The 20,844-nt window shown below is 39.9% G+C and overlaps 1 protein-coding gene across 6 annotated transcripts in view; it reads right to left on the bottom strand.

Moving 5' to 3' along the window:
• LOC126354139 (neurofibromin) overlaps nt 1–20,844 on the bottom strand; it is a 447,919-nt gene that overhangs the window by 255,651 nt on the left and 171,424 nt on the right. For all 6 annotated transcript variants that reach the window (XM_050003542.1, XM_050003568.1, XM_050003586.1 and 3 more), the window contains 2 exons: nt 6,570–6,826; nt 4,383–4,475 (listed from right to left, as the gene is read on the bottom strand). In XM_050003542.1, coding sequence (XP_049859499.1) covers nt 4,383–4,475; nt 6,570–6,826 — 350 coding nt within the window. The remainder of the gene's footprint in view (nt 1–4,382; nt 4,476–6,569; nt 6,827–20,844) is intronic.

Here is a 20,844-nt window from a genome sequence, read left to right as displayed (position 1 = left end):
ATTACAATGTCATCGGCGAACCTCAAAGTTTTTATTTCTTCTCCATGGATTTTAATACCTACTCCGAATTTATCTTTTGTTTCCTTTACTGCTTGCTCAATATACAGATTGAATAACATCGGGGAGAGGCTGCAACCCTGTCTTACTCCCTTCCCAACCACTGCTTCCTTTTCTTTTTCCTCGACTCTTATAACTGCCATCTGGTTTCTGTACAAATTGTAAATAGCCTTTCGCTCCCTGTATTTTACCCCTGCCACCTTTAGAATTTGAAAGAGAGTATTCCAGTCAACATTGTCAAAAGCTTTCTCTAAGTGTACAAATGCTAGAAACATAGGTTTGCCTTTCCTTAATCTTTCTTCTAAGATAAGAAAGGTACAAATTTATAATTACACTTTCACATGATCCTGACTTAATAGCTAATCATATGCTAGGTTAGGTCTTAGTGATTCGGAATTTAATACATTTCTGATAAAAATACTGAATTAAATAGATGGGTTTGTAAATGTTCTTATGGAGAGGGGTTTTACTTTAAGCAATTATTTCTTTTAGCAGTTTCTGTGGAATAGTGGATACCAGGATTAGTTTTCTATATCAAAGACTCACTTACCTGTTTTAAGAGTAATCAGGATGAGCAATTAGTAGTTGAACATGTAAAGTACTTGATGGACAGTCTTATTTGTGTATAGCAGACACATTCTTGATAATAAATTTAAAAGAGAATCAGAGGGTATGAAGAACATTAGTGTGTAAATTGAATTTTTCTTACCACAGGGGGATAGTGATGTGTAACAGATTGCTTTGGCTTAAAGTGATATGTTATACTTTGATCTTCCACTCCAACAAATGACGTTCGTGGTTTGTTAAAAAAAAGTTCTTGTTACTTTAGTGTACATTTGTGATCTGCCTTCTGTGCACAGATTTTTTTGGTATTCTCTGTGCATGTACCATATGCTGGGGGGAACACAACATATATGTGAAACGAGGTGATGGACAGTGATATTACAGTGTGTTAAGCCACTCCTGCAGTGAGTGATTACTCCATGCAGCTGACATCCAGCCTAGGAAATATGCTCCAGTCCATGGAACTCCCAGGAGCCGCAGACATTACTGCCGATGTCTCTATGAAGTGAAGTCAGACACTTGACAGCTCTGATGTACAAGAGATATTGTAACTGCTCATGCTGCATAGCTTGGAGTTAACAGTAGCTGTAAAATGTGATGCAAACCTACACATTGTAATGAAAGATTAATATATGTATTGCAAAGAAAAAAAAGTTGGAGATCATTGAACAGTAGCTGGTATTCCAAATGACTTTTCACGCTGACACAGGCATCGTAATGGAGAAAAGGAGTCTGAAGGCAAGATATCCAGGCAATTATTAATTCTGCAACTGGGTTCAAGGGTAAAATTGAGAATACAAGGCAGCCATGAATTATACATACAAACTGACCACAAAATATTCAATTATGGTTGTCAAAGAGGCGAATCTTTACAAGGTGTAAGTGGCATAAATTTACATAATGAGGAACGTAACTTAAGAAAAGGTAATAACCTTTTATAAGAAATAAATTAAAACCTCACACCCATGCTGAACCCATACAACAAAGCAGTATGCACTGAATGTGAAGTAAACCACAAAACCACAGGGCGCCGGAAGAGCTACTTGTTTGGCAAGGTAAACTTATAAACTGGAAGTTTGCTTTCAACATGACAGTGCTTTACTAGGAATGTCTCTCCTGGAGGTGACACACCTTTACTTTCCTCTGGTCTTTAAACTGACTTACCAAGCAAACTGTGAGTGGAATTACAGTTTAACATGGACTCTGGACCACAGTGCATTGGCAACTGCAACACTGTCAGGCGCGAAAGAAGTAATAAGTAACACAAAAAGTCCAAGACTGAACTGAGGACTGATCCACTGATCCATTTAACCACTGAGCCAAAGTTGCAGAAAATTTGACAAAAAAGGAAGTCATTCCCCTATCCGTGACTCCACTTTGATCTGTTTTTAGGCCATGTATTTAAAAGACAACACTTTATAGTAAAGAAAAAACTTCATGCAATCACAGTAATACATACTAAAATTCTTGTGTAATGGCATCAGATGTTAGTCAAGCCTGGATGAAACATGATTTGTGGAAACTACATGGGTGCTAACAACGTGACCACCAGAATCATCAACACCATTGGTGATTCCATATCAAGTGATGTAGGGATGTGATCATTCATTCTCTCATCCATTCACTGCGTTTCACAGACCCCATTGAGAAGGACAGCTTTCAGAGATGTGGAATGAGCTACTTATAGATTAACAAAAGGCAAGCAAATCATACAAACTTAATCTGTGTACAATAATAACGATAAAGTATTACTAATTGCTTAATGCTATTCATGCTTATGTACAGACTAAATTAAACCACGTAAACTAGAAAGAAAATTGCTGATTCCTCAGTTATGCTAAATAGCTACTGTTCATCATCAGTAGCTTCATATTTGCTTCATATTTATTTAATTACAATGGTGTTTTTCACAGAAAATACACACCTGCTCCTTTAAATACTGGTTCCTGGTTACAGTACATTACTACTTGTCAAGCAGCTTTAGAATGAACACTGCTATTTGTCATGTAGTTAATGGAACTCGGAATTTAGATATTTCTGTTATTTTTAGATAGATTGGCTAACGAGCTACGTTTTTAACTTTCTTTTGAACAGGTTGGAATTCCCAATTTCATCCTTTATGTCAGATGGAATCTTGTATAACTTTCCTGAAGAGTAATAGGTCTGTTCTGCATTTTCAGCTCGGACCAAGTGTACATTTTCTTGAAGATTTGCTTTGTTTCACCTTTTCATTTTTCTTGACCTCTATAGTTATCCAAGTTTAAGATGACATTAACTTATCAATATTTTTACTATGCTATATTAAAAACAAAGATTCCAAGACTTACCAAGCGGGAAAGCGCCGGCAGACAGGCACAATGAACAAAACACACAAACACACACACAGAATTACTAGCTTTCGCAACCGATGGTTGCTTCTTCAGAAAGGAGAGGGAAAGACGAAAGGATGTGGGTTTTAAGGGAGAGGGTAAGGAGTCATTCCAATCCCAGGAGCGGAAAGACTTCCCTTAGGGGGGAAAAAAAGGACAAGTGTACACTCGCGCGCGCGCACACACACACACACACACACACACACACACACACACACACACACACATATCCATCCGCACATACACATTTCCAAGAAATATGCACAGTATTGGCATCCAATATATTCTACGTTTCCACAGTTTAATGGTATGTAGTTTCCAGAAGTGGTGAAATGGCCCTCACTGCCATCCTCCCCTCATCATATATTCCGTCACCATCTCTCATGAAGTTGAAATGGGAGCACGTTTGTGCAATGATTATTTTATTGTATCAAAAATAACATTAACTCGAGAGAACTACAAATTATGAGGCAGAATTTCTGACTCCTTACTGCCCTTTAATGGTCACAGTTGGAGATTCTTTTCAATATATCCACATTCATGATTTGGTACAAGCAAATTAGGCACACAGGAACTTCTGTTAAAAACAGAAGCTGATGTGGATGCCTAACAACAGCTGCTACCAAATAAAATTAACTTGATGTTCAAAGAATGATTGAAAATGATTCCACATAAAGCTACATTCTCTGTGGTCTTAGGACTGGATTGATTTTCACCAAGACTGTCCATGGATCTTCATGTCAAGAAGGTTTGGAGTCACTGGATATTATACCATTTAACACAACAACATACACTCAATCTGTGATATCTTTGGACAGATATTTTACAAGTCAAGTTTGGGCAAGTTAATGCAATATAATTTTATCTATAATGGATATTGTTGAACTCTGTGATTGTTCCTCTAAAGAGTAAAGTTGAAGAAAATCCACTACCACTCGCACCTGAAAGTGGTTTACTTAAAACAAAACTAGTTTCATGCTAATGCCCATCTTCAGGTGGTTACATTGAGTTTCATATTTTGAAATTCATTGCTGGAGGTTACTGTAGAACATACAAGGCAAGCTGAGTCATGCTGACAACAGATGCGAACTGAAATCTGGCCTAAAAGGCAAACATTGTGAGTTTGTGGTGAGGGAACCAACATAAGCTGAAGATTAAAGTGATCATACATTTTATACATCATTTTGTTTTTTAATTCAGAGTAGTCACACAAATTAATGAATTTATAGTGTGCATTTGTCAGAAAGTAGTACTGGACTTTATTTAATCCTCTAGTTTATAAGCTTTACTGATTCTTCTGATATGTTTGCCTGACTATCAACTAAATAAGAAAAATTAACTTTTCCTTCAGTTTGGACAATCAGTGGTTACTTGAAATAAAATGGAACTCACTTATCAGCAGATGAAACAATTGCATCAAAGACCTTTTGGGTAAGAGCTATAAGGTTCCTCCGATTTTCTTCAATATCTTCAGTGGAGTCCAATCTGTGACAAAAGAGGAAATGTTTAACAAATGAGAGCCATTAAATGCATTCTCTATTGATCAACATCTCTAGTTTACATGAAAGAAACTACTGCATTTAAGAGCCATAGCTATAGCTATAGTATAAATGATAACATTTTAATCTAATGAGGTATTGTAAGTAAATAATTTTTATTATAGTTTCCAGCTTTACATCCAGTAAGCCATGTGCTATCACTTCTTGTAATCAGATTTATACAGTTCCTCTCTGTTGTCTAATCTATGGTAATGGCAGCAACTGAATACTAACAACTACTTACCATCTAAACTACTTGTCATATGCAAAGCCACTTGCCAAATATTGGAGCTTGCTACAACAATTGTAAGTGTTTCTACAAACATTGGGACAATTTTATCTTCAGAATGTTTCTAATGAGAAGTGAGAGAATAACAAGCATCTTGTCATATTTTTCAGTAATATTAAAATTGCAAATAATATTGTATTTAAATCCTCACATGTTTTTTTTTTCTATTGTTTGCACATTTTGTATACTAAACCATAGCTGTAATGTACACTTATAGTGGGATTCCCACCATGCACTGTCCTACAGTGACTGTCTTGACATGGTATGCATTCTGACCTTAATTCCTGAAACGTTTTTAACTATTTCAACAAAAAACTACATTCTTTATCCATTCAGGCTAAATTCATAATATGGTATCCTGGCCCGGAGATTTTGAAAGCATGCTGGAGAGCCCAAAACTCGATGACGGCCACTAGAAAACACTGTTGAACCTGGTAGTAACATCTGTGCAACACCAGCTTTGTGATGCCACAGGGTCTTGTTCACTTTACTGACCACTTAGCATTTACAACCACACTGTAAAGCTAGCTGTGCCGTGGCCCTGCCTTCAGTCGTGCATCCATTGCACTGTCATACACACCTTTGGTGTATTCTCAGATTTTACTATGTATTAGGTTTTGCTATTCAATTATTATAAGGATTTTGTTATTCTGCCATGCCATCTCCACTGTCCATTTTGCTTTTCTTGTTTTCCTCCTGTAAACATTCAGTGAACTGGTGTTGATGACCACTGATCAGTTTGTCTAGCTGCAGCAAGATCCTTCATAGCTCCTGAATTCTGCTGAATGTTGGCCACCATAACGGGAAATAAGGTACATGGTTACCCATGGACAACAAGCTCATGCAACACAGGGAACAGTAACAGCTGCTCCTGCAGCAGCAAACTGAGCTCCTCCATCAGGAAATTCAGCTACTGAAGGATCAATTGCACCCAATACAGGTAGTGGTATCTTCGCTGATGCCTTTTAACAATGACAAAAAGGTCTGAGACCATATTAACAAGTGGCTGAAAAGCACATCACTGGCTTTTGGGTCTGTCAACGACGTTCTCTAATGGTTGCTTTTTCTTTCTTGAGCCTCTCTGGAGACATTTTTCTTACTGAAGAAGTTGGCTTCACTGCCAAATCCAGTTCCCCTCACATTTGAGGAAATGTGCTCATTGCTTTCGAATTATTATTCACAATAATTCCATGTGGTCACATCACGACACAGATTTCATCAATACCACGAGGAACATGGTTAGTCGTATCGCATCCTGGGCGACTGATTTACAAGTAATATGTCACCGATGCAATTTTACTTGTTCAAACAGAGCAGCCATAAGCACTTATTCATCCAGTTGGCTCCCGATCTGGAGGTATGAACTGCAGCTCTCAAACTACACAACCGTCCTTTGGGCAATATTTTGAAAATCATGTACCCTTTTGGCATGCTCACTGAATGATGGATATGATTTCCGTCATTCAGTTAACTAGCACTGTGACGAGAGAAGAAATCTTAACAGGCCGTTGCCTTCTCAGTATATTCCACATATCAAATATACACAGAAAGATGCAAAATATTATTTCACAACTTGGGATCATGTTATAGGTGAAGTTAAAAGTAACTAACTGTAGTCAGTTTTAACTCTAAATTAACAGACTAATTCTGTTTTATTCACACATGTCAACTACTGTTGTGTCCATTACAAAACTACAGCTGCTTTTGGACAGTACAAAGATTTAAGACAATGGAGACAAGAAAGCAACTTACCTTGCAGGATCTACTTCAAAACTTTGACTTGTATCTTCCAATAATGGCCTTATCAAAGGCTCCAAAAGTGTCTGTAGATAATTAGCTCCATATATTTTGAAACAAAATGCCATGATTTTGCTGCCAAGAGAATTCCCACGAAAAAGAGTCTGCATACAATCAGACACTTCAACTTCTCTGTAGAACATATTCCATAGCAATGGTGACAGTAAGTGCTTTGCATCAAATAATGTAACAAATACTCTAGCCAGTTCATCCTGAAATATGCCATAAAATGATTCATATAACAAAATTACATCTTTATAAATATAAATTTTTTATATTTTCCTTACATGGTCAGTCTGGGGGCAATGTACAGTAACTGAAGAAAACTTCACAAGCCAAGATCATTAAGAAAGCATTTTATTGGATGACTGGTTTCGACACAGCTATGCTGTCATTATCAGATATTATGCTTTTGAATTTTTATAACATATTATTCATCAGTGCTACAAGTCTCTTCAAACTGCATATGCTCCTTCCTCTACAATGAAGATCACTACACATTAGCATGTCAAATGTACAAGTATTATGTATGAACATAAACATGACTATCTGCACCAATCGTAAATGATCATGTTTACTACCAGCTGATTGTCAGCTGTGAAGTGCATACACAATGTGAAGAGACTTGTGATGCTGATGAATAATACGTTGCGAAAATTCAAAAGCAAAGGAGACTGCATTACACAATATCTGCTACATATTTTATGTTGGTACATAAAATTGACAATTGTAAACTAAATCAAATGGAATTACTTTATTTTTTCAAATCTGGTGCTTTTTCGTCTGGCAAAAGACAGAACAGGAAAGAGGGGGAGGGGCAAGGAAAACAGATGTTCATCAGGATTAGGGACAGATTCACAACTGTATCAAACAAGAAACAGCACAACAGTACTAAAAGACTATCACAATAACATTAACAATAAGAGACAAGTTTGAAAATAATGTGTATTAGAGAGGGATGCCAGTGTGTAGGAAATAAAAGCATAAGAGGAGGGAAAGAGAAATTTGCATCAGACACTGATGGTGATTGGGGGTAAAAAAGAGCAAATAAAGCAAAGATAAGACTTTACCCAAGAAAAAAAAGCAGCAAAAAAGAAAATTTTGCAAAACACCACACCAAAAATCGTTTGCAACATAGACGATATGTTAAAATAGGTAATATTAGCATAAGTTAAAATCAGGTTGACTGTAAGAACCAACCACATTCTGTAGAGCGTGCCTCCATTTACACAGTTCTGTGGTACTAATGCTGGAAGATGAGTCCAACTTGTCCCATGTAGTGAAGCAGTCACCAAGATTACAGCTCTTGTGCTGCACAGCATTTTTTGTGATATTTTGGTGCACATAGGGTACAATATCTTCCTTACTCCCACCCCCCAATATATATATATATAAATAAAGAAACTTCCACATGGGAAAAATATATTAAAAACAAAGATTCCAAGACTTACCAAGCGGGAAAGCGCCTGTAGATAGGCACAATGAATAAAACACACAAACACACACACAGAATTTCAAGCTTTCGCAACCGGCGGCTGCTTCGTCAGGAAAGAGGGAAGGAAAAGGAAAGATGAAAGGATGTGGGGTTTAAGGGAGGGGGTAAGGAGTCATTCCAATCCCGGGAGCGGAAAGACTTACCTTAGGGGGAAAAAGGGATAGGTATATACTTGCACACACACATTCATATCCATCCATACATACACAGACACAAGCAGACATGTCATTCTCAATGGAGAGAAGTCTTCCGAAGTAAGAGTGATTTCAGGTGTGCCGCAGGGGAGTGTCATAGGACCGTTGCTATTCACAATATACATAAATGACCTGGTGGATGACATCGGAAGTTCACTGAGGCTTTTTGCAGATGATGCTGTGGTGTATCGAGAGGTTGCAACAATGGAAAATTGTACTGAAATGCAGGAGTATCTGCAGCGAATTGACGCATGGTGCACGGAATGGCAATTGAATCTCAATGTAGACAAGTGTAATGTGATGCGAATACATAGAAAGATAAGTCCCTTATCATTTAGCTACAAAATAGCAGGTCAGCAACTGGAAGCAGTTAATTCCATAAATTATCTGGGAGTACGCATTAGGAGTGATTTAAAATGGAATGATCATATAAAGTTGATCGTCGGTAAAGCAGATGCCAGACTGAGATTCATTGGAAGAATCCTAAGAAAATGCAATCCGACAACAAAGGAAGTAGGTTACAGTACGCTTGTTCGCCCACTGCTTGAATACTGCTCAGCAGTGTGGGATCCGCACCAGATAGGGCTGAGAGAAGAGATAGAGAAGATCCAACGGAGAGCAGCGCGCTTCGTTACAGGATCATTTAGTAATCGCGAAAGCGTTACAGAGATGATAGATAAACTCCAGTGGAAGACTCTGCAGGAGAGACGCCCAGTAGCCCGGTACGGGCTTTTGTTGAAGTTTCGAGAACATACCTTCACCGAAGAGTCAAGCAGTATATTGCTCCCTCCTACGTATATCTCGTGAATAGACCATGAGGATAAAATCAGAGAGATTAGAGCCCACACAGAAGCATACTGACAATCCTTCTTTCCACGTACAATATGAGACTGGAATAGAAGGGAGAACCGATAGAGGTACTCAGGGTACCCTCCGCCACTCACCGTCAGGTGGCTAGGTGGCTTGCGGAGTATGGATGTAGATGTAGATGTAGATAAAATGTATGGTAGATTACGGAAAAAAGGAAGATGAATACAAAGTGAAACTACTTGTACAAACAAAAAGAGAAAGTAAGATGATAGAGAAGATTTCGAAATGCAACAGAGACAATAACAAACGTAATTGTTGGGTTCAAATTAATGATGATGTAAATAAAATAGAAAGAAACTTCCACATGGGAAAAATATATTAAAAACAAAGATTCCAAGACTTACCAAGCGGGAAAGCACCGGTAGATAGGCACAATAAATAAATATCCCAAATATGTGTGTGTGTGCGAGTGTACACCTGTCCTTTTTTCCCCCTAAGGTAAGTCTTTCTGCTCCCGGGATTGGAAGTATATATATATATATGGGAAACCGCCGGCAGACAGGCACATGAACAAGACACACACAGAATTGCTAGCTTTCGCAACCGATGGTTGCTTCTTCAGGAAGGAGAGGGAAAGACGAAAGGATGTGGGTTTTAAGGGAGAGGGTAAGGAGACATTCCAATCCCGGGAGCGGAAAGACTTCCCTTAGGGGAAAAAAAGGACAGGTGTACACTCGCGCGCACACACACACACATATCCATCCGCACATACCATCCGCACATACCAATCCCGGAATTTCTCACTTCCAGCCTTGCCTCTCAATCTTTCTTGAAAAACCTTAATCCTACTCCCAACATCACCACAGCCGAATCCCAGGCTATCTGTGATCTGAAAGCTGACCGATCCATCATCATTCTTCCGGCTGACAAGGGTTCCACGACCGTGGTACTTGATCGTCGGGAGTATGTGGCTGAGGGACTGCGTCAGCTTTAAGACAACTCTACATACAAAGTTTGCCGAGGTAATCCCATTCCTGATGTCCAGGCGGAGCTTCAAGGAATCCTCAGAACCTTAGGCCCCCTACAAAACCTTTCACCTGACTCCATCAAACTCCTCACCCCACCGACACCTCGCACTCCTACCTTCTACCTACTTCCTAAAATTCACAAACCCAAACATCCTGGCCGCCCCATTGTAGCTGGTTACCAAGCCCCCACAGAACGTATCTCTGCCTACGTAGATCAACACCTTCAACCCATTACATGCAGTCTCCCATCCTTCATCAAAGACACCAACCACTTTCTCGAACGCCTGGAATCCGTACCCAGTCTGTTACCCCCGGAAACCATCCTTGTAACCATTGATGCCACTTCCCGGAACACAAATATCCCGCACGCCCAGGGCCTCGCTGCAATGGAGCACTTCCTTTCACCCTTTCACGCCGATCACCTGCCACCCTACCTAAAAACTCTTTCCTCATCACCTTAGCCAGCTTCATCCTGACCCACAATTTCTTCACTTTTGAAGGCCAGACATACCAACAATTAAAGGGAACAGCCATGGGTACCAGGATGGCCCCCTCGTATGCCAACCTATTTATGGGTCGCTTAGAGGAAGCCTTCTTGGTTACCCAAGCCTGCCAACCCAAAGTTTGGTACAGATTTATTGATGACATCTTCATGATCTGGACTCACAGTGAAGAACAACTCCAGAATTTCCTCTCCAACCTCAACTCCTTTGGTTCCATCAGATTCACCTGGTCCTACTCCAAATCCCATGCCACTTTCCTAGACGTTGACCTCCATCTGTCCAATGGCCAGCTTCACACATCCGTCCACATCAAACCCACCAACAAGCAACAGTACCTCCATTATGACAGCTGCCACCCATTCCATATCAAACGGTCCCTTCCCTACAGCCTAGGCCTTCGTGGCAAACGAATCTGCTCCAGTCCTGAATCCCTCGACCATTACACCAACAACCTGAAAACAGCTTTTGCATCCCGCAACTACCCTCCCAACCTGGTACAGAAGCAGATAACCAGAGCCACTGCCTCATCACCTCAAACCCAGAACCTCTCACAGAAGAACCCCAAAAGTGCCCAACTTGTAACAGAATACTTCCCGGGACTGGATCAGACCTTGAATGTGGCTCTCCAGCAGGGATACGACTTCCTAAAATCCTGCCCCGAAATGAGATCCATCCTTCATGAAATCCTCCCCACTCCACCAAGAGTGTCTTTCCGCCGTCCACCTAACCTTCGTAACCTCTTGGTTCATCCCTATGAAATCCCCAAACCACCTCCCCTACCCTCTGGCTCCTACCCTTGCAACCGCCCCCGGTGTAAAACCTGTCCTATGCACCCTTCCACCACCACCTACTCCAGTCCTGTAACCCGGAAGGTGTACACGATCAAAGGGAAAGCCACATGTGAAAGCACCCACGTGATTTACCAACTGACCTGCCTGCACTGTGATGCTTTCTATGTGGGAATGACCAGCAACAAACTGTCCATTCGCATGAATGGACACAGGCAGACAGTGTTTGTTGGTAATGAGGATCACCCTGTGGCTAAACATGCCTTGATGCACGGCCAGCACATCTTGGCACAGTGTTACACCGTCCGAGTTATCTGGATACTTCCCACCAACACCAACCTATCCGATCTCCGGAGATGGGAACTCGCCCTTCAGTATATCCTCTCTTCTCGATATCCGCCAGGCCTCAACCTCCGCTAATTTCAAGTTGCCGCCGCTCATACCTCACCTGACTTTCAACAACTTCTTTGCCTCTGTACTTCCACCTCGACTGACATCTCTGCCCTTACTCTTTGCCTTTAAATATGTCTGCTTGTGTCTGTGTATGTGCGGATGGATATGTGTGTGTGTGTGTGTGCGAGTGTACACCTGTCCTTTTTTTCCCCTAAGGGAAGTCTTTCCGCTCCCGGGATTGGAATGACTCCTTACCCTCTCGCTTAAAACCCACATCCTTTCATTTTTCCCTCTCCTTCCCTCTTTCCTGACGAAGCAACTGCCAGTTGCGAAAGCTCGTAATTCTGTGTGTGTGTTTGTGTGTTTTGTTCATGTGCCTGTCTGCCGGCGCTTTCCCGCTTGGTAAGTCTTGGAATCTTTGTTTTTAATATATTTTTCTCATGTGGAAGTTTCTTTCTGTTTTATATATATATATATATATATATATATATATATATATATATATATATATATTCCAAGACTTACCAAGCGGGAAAGCGCCGGCAGACAGGCACAATGAACAAAACACACAAACACACACACAGAATTACTAGCTTTCTCAACCGATGGTTGCTTCTTCAGGAAGGAGAGGGAAAGACGAAAGGATGTGGGTTTTAAGGGAGAGGGTAAGGAGTCATTCCAATCCCGGGAGCGGAAAGACTTCCCTTGGGGGAAAAAAAAAGACAGGTGTACAGTCGCGCGCGCGCACACACACACACACACACACACACACACACACACACACACACACACACATATCCATCCGATGTCTGCTTGTGTCTGTGTATGTGAGGATGGATATGTGTGTGTGTGTGTGTGTGTGTGTGTGTGTGTGTGTGTGTGTGTGTGTGTGCACGAGTGCACACCTGTCCTTTTTTTTCCCCCAAGGGAAGTCTTTCCGCTCCCGGGATTGGAATGACTCCTTACCCTCTCCCTTAAAACCCACATCCTTTCGTCTTTCCCTCTCCTTCCTGAAGAAGCAACCATCGGTTGCGAAAGCTAGTAATTCTGTGTGTGTGTTTGTGTGTTTTGTTCATGTGCCTGTCTGCCGGCGCTTTCCCGCTTGGTAAGTCTTGGAATCTTTGTTTTTAATATATTTTTCCCATGTGGAAGCTTCTAAAAAGTAATTAGAATTATTATTTTTCTCTGAAATGTCTCTATTGACAGAGGTACTTAGAGTTACACACTTTCAACGTAATTGGCCCCATTATTTATGGCATTTGGCCAAAAATCCGAAGGCGTCATCACATACCACATGCACATATGTTTCTGTTGATGTCCAGTACTGACCACCCTATGGTATGGATAATGTCATCTTTGACATTGTACTGGATCCCTCTCAGTGGTTCTTTCACTTTGGCAAAGAGACCGTAATCACAGAGACCCATGTCAGGTGAATATGGTGGATGCTCCAGACTCTCCCATTGGCAGCAGCACTAGAGGTCCTTGGACAGCAGCAGCAGTGTTACATCATGTACTGCCGTATAGAATAATGAGGTGCTGTTCCATTATATGTCATTGTTTTCACCTGAGAGCTGGATGAAGGTGGTGTTCCAGGAATGTGCAGGAGTAAGCAGTGTCTACTGTCACCCTTGGTGATACAGCATGATGCAGTATTACCCCCATCAATGAACATCATCTTCACAGCAACTGAGGTAGCACGCACTTCCTGTATACAAGGAGAACCGGGATGCCTCCATTCATTGGACTGGCATTTCAAGTTTCGTCGATAGTGATGATGCAAAGAAGAAAGTCGTTACCTTCCCTTTGGTATTGGCACAACAAATCCTGTGCAATGGAATGGCAGTGCCTCAGACATTTCATGGGGTATTCAACATGCTGCAAGCTGGGTGTATTCCACAATGTCATGCAGAATGTGGAGCACAGTTTTGTGGCATATTCCAACTTCTGCTGCCAACTCACGACAGTCCAGCAGTGATCAATGTCCAAGAAGGAAGCACGGAGTTGAACAGTATTGTCCTCCATGTGGGGTCGTCCTGTGCGGGGGTGATCATTCACAGCATCTTTGCCTAATCTGAATGCTCTAAACCATCATGCAACTGTGTTGCATGGCAATACTGCATCACCACATGCTTCACGCAGTCCTTGCGTGTTCCGCGGTTCAGTTTTGAGCCAAGAACATTGCTCTATCTTTCTAAACATGATTTTAGGGTGATTGTGCTGTTGCTAAGACATTCAACGATCTACACTCTGCAGTAGACTGACAATCGCTGGACAAACTCATCTCACAGGCCTTCGTTATGTCAACACAAACCTCTGGCAAGAGCCAAACTGGTAATCCAGATAACTAAACTTGTCTTTCTTCATTATATTAAAAGTGGCCTTGGTGTCCTCAGGCATTATGTCTTCAAATATAGGATACAAATGAAATGCTTCTGTACTCCCCAAAAGAAACATCAGTTGAAACTGTTATTATGTTTTTATCGATCTAAGCTTATTGATGATTTATATTTAGAATTTCCACAGTGACAGTACAGAAGAGAATAGTTCCCTAGTATTAAATTGAATGCTATGTAGAACTGGATCTCTGATCCCCATGGTGGTTTACATTGCCACCAGTACAGAAGAGAATAGTTCCCTAGTATTAAACTGAATGCTATGTAGAACTGGATCTCTGATCCCCATGGTGGTCTACACTGCCACCAACCACCTCAATCACTTAGAAAGAAAATCTGCAGTTTACATGAAGTATAAGTACCCCAAAGCAAAAGTTTCAGTTGTATGCTTTCTTAAATCCTGAAAGCTGTCTACGTAACCAAGCTGTACATATTTTTTATTTTATTATTCATGTTCAGTGAGAGCACATCAAAACATGACTGTTCCACTTTTGAAAACATCATCAGTATTACACAAATTTTTACTTCTTTGTATGTGCTAAATTGAGACAAGAATTAAGAATACCATAAATAAAGATGAAAGAATAGAAACATTGATTTGAGACTATGCTTTCATAAGTTTTTGATTATTATGATCTTCTCCATATGAGCTACGTGGGCAACAGGAATCTACTTGGTCTTTTGTATTTGCAGTAGAAGCGTGCACATAGGGTTTCAGTAGAAAATGGTCACCAAACATATTGGGAGTGTGTGTGAGGAACCTTGCTATAAACTTATAATAAATAAATAGCATTCCTTTTGTTCTGATACTCATTATGAAATAAATTAAGTGGTGATATTTGTTTTGTTTATGCTAAATGTGCTAATGTGCTTCTGACAGTGCTATGCAATAGAATGAGTCTGCAGCTGTATCCTGATTGCATTGTTCGCCTGTGTCTAGCGGTGTCACATAGTATATAAAACTGGGAAATGCATTCACCATGTCTGTTACTCAGTGGACTTCATAGAATGTCTTACAGGTCTACATATCAAAGTTGAGGTCAGTTTTGATGTAGTGTTTCTGTTTACCAATAATCCACTGAAAGACTCTTTGGAACTGGTTGCACAGAAGTTTGAGGATGCTCTGATGGTCCTTTTCAGGCATGTACTAACCTCTACATACTTTTTACACAACGGCAAGTTTTCCGAACTGACTGGTCAGTGCCCTCTCTTCAGCAGCTGCCAATTCATTCATTGAGAAATTCAAGGCAGAAGTATAGAAAACATCAAGGAACAAAACCACATGGTTCAAATTGCTCTGAGCACTATGGTACTCAACAGCTGAGGTCATCAGTCCCCAAGACTTACAAACACTTAAACCTCACTAACCTACGAACATCACACACATCCATGCCCGAGGCAAGATTCGAACCTGCGACCATAGCAGCAGTGCGGTTCCAGACTGAAGCTCCTAGAACCACTCAGCCACAGCGGCCGGTAAAACCACATGTTTCTTCAGGTATGAGGAACACAAGTTTCTGATTGGGTCCCTTGGCAGGAACGGTCTCAATGAGATTTTAAAATACCTAGACGCAAGTCACCTGAAAGTAACATCTATCATGGAACCGGTCAGCTATCATTCTTAGATGTGCTACTCAAACAGTAAGCATATGGTTTGTTGGCCATGGTGTATATCACAAACCAAAACACACTGACTTGTATCTAGAGGCAAGAGCTGTCATCACCCAACACAAAAGAATGGATTCTGAACATCCTGGTCCAAAGGGCACACTCATTATCAGATGGAGACACCTTGACTGTCAGAGAAGAAACATCCACAAACAATGCTCTACATAAATGGACACAGTGCCAAGCAGACTGAGGAGGCCACTCACCCAGACACTTGACCACGTGACGAGGGAGCAGAACAAGATAAACATGAGGCTGTGGTTTATTTTCCTGATGCAGGATCTATCTCTGCCAAAAACAGTAGGGAACTGAGAAAATACAACTCATGTATGTGTTCCATCCTCCAGCCATGATCACAGCACTACTGTGGAATGATACAGATGACCTTGGTTTATGAAAGCCAAGAATGTATAGTATAAGTGCCAATGTGGCGTGTCATATATTGGACAAACTACAAGAACTGTTGACACCAGATGCCACAATCAACACTGCCACACACATTTGCAACAAGTAACCAAGTCAGCCATCGAACACTGCTTGGAACTTGATCATTCCAGGAGCTATGAAGATACGTGAATGCTGACCCAAATGGCCAGAAATTGGGACAGCACTGTGAGGGAGTCAACTGACATTTGACTAATAGAAAACCTAATCAATTGGGACACAGGCTATTAGCTGAGTAAAGCTTGGTGTCGTGCACTGTATCTTTTAAAAACACAACAAATGCAAATCTCATCAGCACAGAAGCCTCAATCATCCTGCCAGGTAGATTGGCCTGGAAACAAATTGTCCTTGGATAACCCAAATGACAACAAACTACAAACAGAAAGTGACCTGTTAGTTTGGACCAAAAACAGAATATTCAAGGTTTGTACCTGCAGGCATAAATTATATTCAGAACATTACATTATGCAGACACCTGAGGGCAACACTTGCAGCAGAGGACCACAGACAGTGTGTGAAGACTGCAGGAGTAGACCACAGGCAGAGCATTAGACAGTATGGACACTTGAGGAAAGTGCCTGTGGGAATAAACCACAGAGAGAGCATGAAGACAGAGAGTACAAATTATGGACACACTCCATACAACGACTAGTCACGGGCAGCACCTGATGAAGGCAATGCGTCATGTCACTGAAATATCATGCAAGGAAGACTACAGTATCCAAGACTAAACCTGACAACTCAAGAATGTCTGCAAATAACCATAAAGCATGAAAAATTGCAATATTAATGAATGTAACGAATTCTGTGGAAACAGAAAAATGACATATTGGTGTGTAAAAACAACACAGCTATTCTGCCCAGTGTATGCATCTGCAGCATTCACACATGTAATTCTTTTTATTTCTATCTTTGTTCATAAAAATAATATTTATGAAGGAATTGTTTTTAATTCACATGAAATGTGTTTATCTAGAGATTATTATCTTATATTTAAAGAAATGAATAAACAATTTAAAGCAGAAATTTGGATTTAAGATAACTAAGAACATAAAAAAGTGGGAGAGACGCACAATATTCATTAAATGAGATAAAACAAAAGGCATCTATCACAAAACCATTTCTTAATAATAGAAGCAGAAACTCTTTGTATGTGAAGGATGCAAAAAAACTTACTGTTGAAATCAGTCACCATACAAACAGAATGAAAGTGAGACACAAACAAAAACAACCATTTGTAGTAAAGAAGTGAAGACGCTCCACTGAGTAAAGACAGTCACACATACATACATACATATACACATACTTGTTCCATAGATCATGAATACGACATTTTGTAATGATGTGGAATGTGTCACTTTAACATAAGTTTTCTTTAAGCAAAATATTTTGTGTAGAAGGAGATGTCATTCAGAAATGCTTCTAATTTGTTTTTAAATGTTGGTTGACTACCTGTCGGACTTTTAATGCTATTTGGCATATGACCAAAGATTTTTGTGGCAGCATAATTCATCCCTTTCTGTGCCAAAGTCATCTTTAACCCAGAATCTTCTAGTGTTGTAGCTATGCACTTAGCTGTTATTTTTGAACTCCGATGGGTTATTAATAACAAATTTCATAAGTGAATATATGTATTGCAAAGTTACTCTGAACATCCTGAGGTCCTTAAATAAATGTCTGCTAGGTGGGCTTGGGTGGGCTCCAAATTTTTTTGCAATGAATACTTTTTCTCTTAATGAGGAATTACCCCAAAATATGATGCCATATGAAAGCAGTGAATGAAAATAGGCATAGTAGCCTAATTTACTGATATGTTTCCCACCAAAATTTGCAATAACCCTAATAGCATAAGTACCTGAAGCTAACCATTTCAGCAGATCATCTATGTGTTTCTTGCAATTCAATTTCTCACCAATGCACACACCAAGAAATTTTGAATATTCTAACTCAGCAACGGACTTTTGTTCATAGTCTATATTTATCAGTTATGTTATACCATTTACTGTACAGAATTGTATATACTGTCTTTTCTCAAAAGTTAGCGAGAGTCCATTTGCAGAGAACCACTTAATAATTTTCTGAAAGGCATTATTTACAATTTTCTTATCTGATTATTGTTTGTTGGGTGTGATTACTATACTTGTATCATAAGCAAAAATAACTAGCTTTGCATCTTCGTGAATACAGAGTGGCAAGTCATTAATATATATAAAAACAAGCGGGAAAGCGCCGGTAGATAGGCACAATGAATAAAACACACAAAGCTTTCTCTTTTTGTTTGTACAAGTAGTTTCACATTATATATATTAAGAACAATAAGGGACCCAAGACTGAACCCTGTGGGGACCACCCTTTAGATTCTTCCCCAGTTAGAGGACTCTGCTGATTTTTGCGGACTATTTGTACAGTTAATTTCAAACTTATGCATTCTTCCAGTTAAATAAGAATTAAACTATTTGTGCACTGTCCCACTCATGCCACAATACTTAAGCTTATCTAGAACAATTTCATGATCACAAAATATCCCAATTGGTAATGTTCGGTTATTCATTGTGTTTACTATTTGATCAGTGAACGCATAAATAGAATTTTGTGTTGAAAAGCCTTTCTAGAAATCAAACTGACATTTTGTTAGTATTTCATTGTTACAAATATGTGTTGCTACTCTTGAGTACATTACTTTTTCAAGAATTTTGAATAAAGCTGTCAGACGCGAGATTGAGTGGTAGTTGTTAGCATCAGACCTATCCCCTTTTTTATGCAATGCTTTAACAATAGAGTATTTCAGTGCATCTGGAAAAATGCCCTGTTTCAGTGAGCTACTACATATGTGGCTGAGAATCCTGCTTATCTGTTGGGAACAAGCCTTCAGTACTCTGTTAGAAATGCCATCAATTCCATGTGAGTGGTTACTTTTGAGCGAAATTATTATTTTCCTAATTGCAGTAGGAGAGGTGGGTTGAATTTCAATTTTACCAAATAATTATTGTTATATAATGGAAGTATTAAAAAGTGAATTGATACATAAAATAGAACAGGGACAGAGAAAGTACATTATTCTGAGTTGAGGGCTGGTTTTGGGTGAAGCAGAGCATTGAGAGCTTGTCCTGTTAGATGCATGGATCACAGTATGTCCCATAGGACACATGGACTGAGGAATGGGAGATAGAATGAACAGATTAATCAAGTTTTAAGTTGTTATGAATGAGTATGGAATGCAAGAAAGGGAGAGGAAAAAACCAAGTCCTGAGACATAGTTCATTGCACTGGTTTGGCACCCAAATGGCCACCGAGCTTCACATCCACATCCAATGGGCAGATTACCATGAACAGTGAGGAATGCCTTCACTCAATGTGAAATTGTGGAGTGGTTTAGGATTTAATCTAGGACATTAAAACTTAGTCTGGTGATCAAGATATTCCGACCACCTCATCACTTAGCTCTTCAGAATTCAAAGCTTTTGTTTCCTGGCAAAGTAACACAGAGAATTAACAATCTTGGTCACAGAGAAACATCACTTACGATATCTAACTTGAAAATTAATTTAGACGCATTCTATTTCAACTTTAATCAACTCATTTCCCTGGCATGTTGATTAAGACTTGGATCAAAGTACAGTGTATTCCCTATTATTCATGTGTGGATTATCTGGTTGCACATTATACATGCATCATAAAGAGAAAGAGAGACAGACAGACAGACAAACGGAGAGAGAAACTCATTTCCCTTGAATCTGATACTTGAATCAGAGTACAGTGTATTTCCGGTTATTTGTGTGTGGATTATCTGCTCTGCAAATTACACATGCATCATAAAGGGAGGGGGAGAGAGAGAGAGAGAGAGAGAGAGAGAGAGAGAGAGAGAGAGAGAGAGAGACAGACAGAGAGAGCGCACACATTGCACACATGGGGACTGTCGTTGTGGCCACTAGGGGCACAGGCGGATTTTAAGCCGGACTAGCAGTGGAAGATGACTGCGCCAAGTCATGTATGCAGTTGTTGGCCACCAATGCTGCTGCTACTACCTGCACAGTAGACATAGTCGTGAATACATGTTTGAAAATGTTTTGCTTATTCACGTATTTTGATTATGTGTGCATCTTCTCCCCCACCTTACCCCAAATAATTGAAAGTATACTGTATTTCCATTATCCAACAAACATTTATGCTTGATAAACGTTTCAGTAAAATAAAACTGTGCGCTACACTGGGATGTGAAATGGGATCCACTGGAAACCATTCTTAGCAGGCACCTTATGAGGATGAAGAAGTAGTGTTGGAGGGGATATATGATGGTAGTTCACTATGCACTATCAATCGTACACTATTGAGTGGGTTGTAAACAATAAATGTAAATAGAAACCTATAGTTGGTAGTGTTCTTCCTGACTGAGGTACTTGGGCTCGCGTTGTTGTCCTATTCATAATTTTATGAAAGAGTATTTATAATACATAGATGCTGAAGGAAGCTAAAGCCATGCCAAACTTTAGCTCAAGATAAACATGAAGTAA

Source organism: Schistocerca gregaria, chromosome 1, assembly GCF_023897955.1.
Source record: "Schistocerca gregaria isolate iqSchGreg1 chromosome 1, iqSchGreg1.2, whole genome shotgun sequence".
In the NCBI taxonomy this organism is placed as follows: domain Eukaryota; kingdom Metazoa; phylum Arthropoda; class Insecta; order Orthoptera; family Acrididae; genus Schistocerca; species Schistocerca gregaria.
The sequence above is the reverse complement of the archived record's forward strand: the minus strand, read 5'-3'. Positions and strand labels throughout refer to the sequence as shown.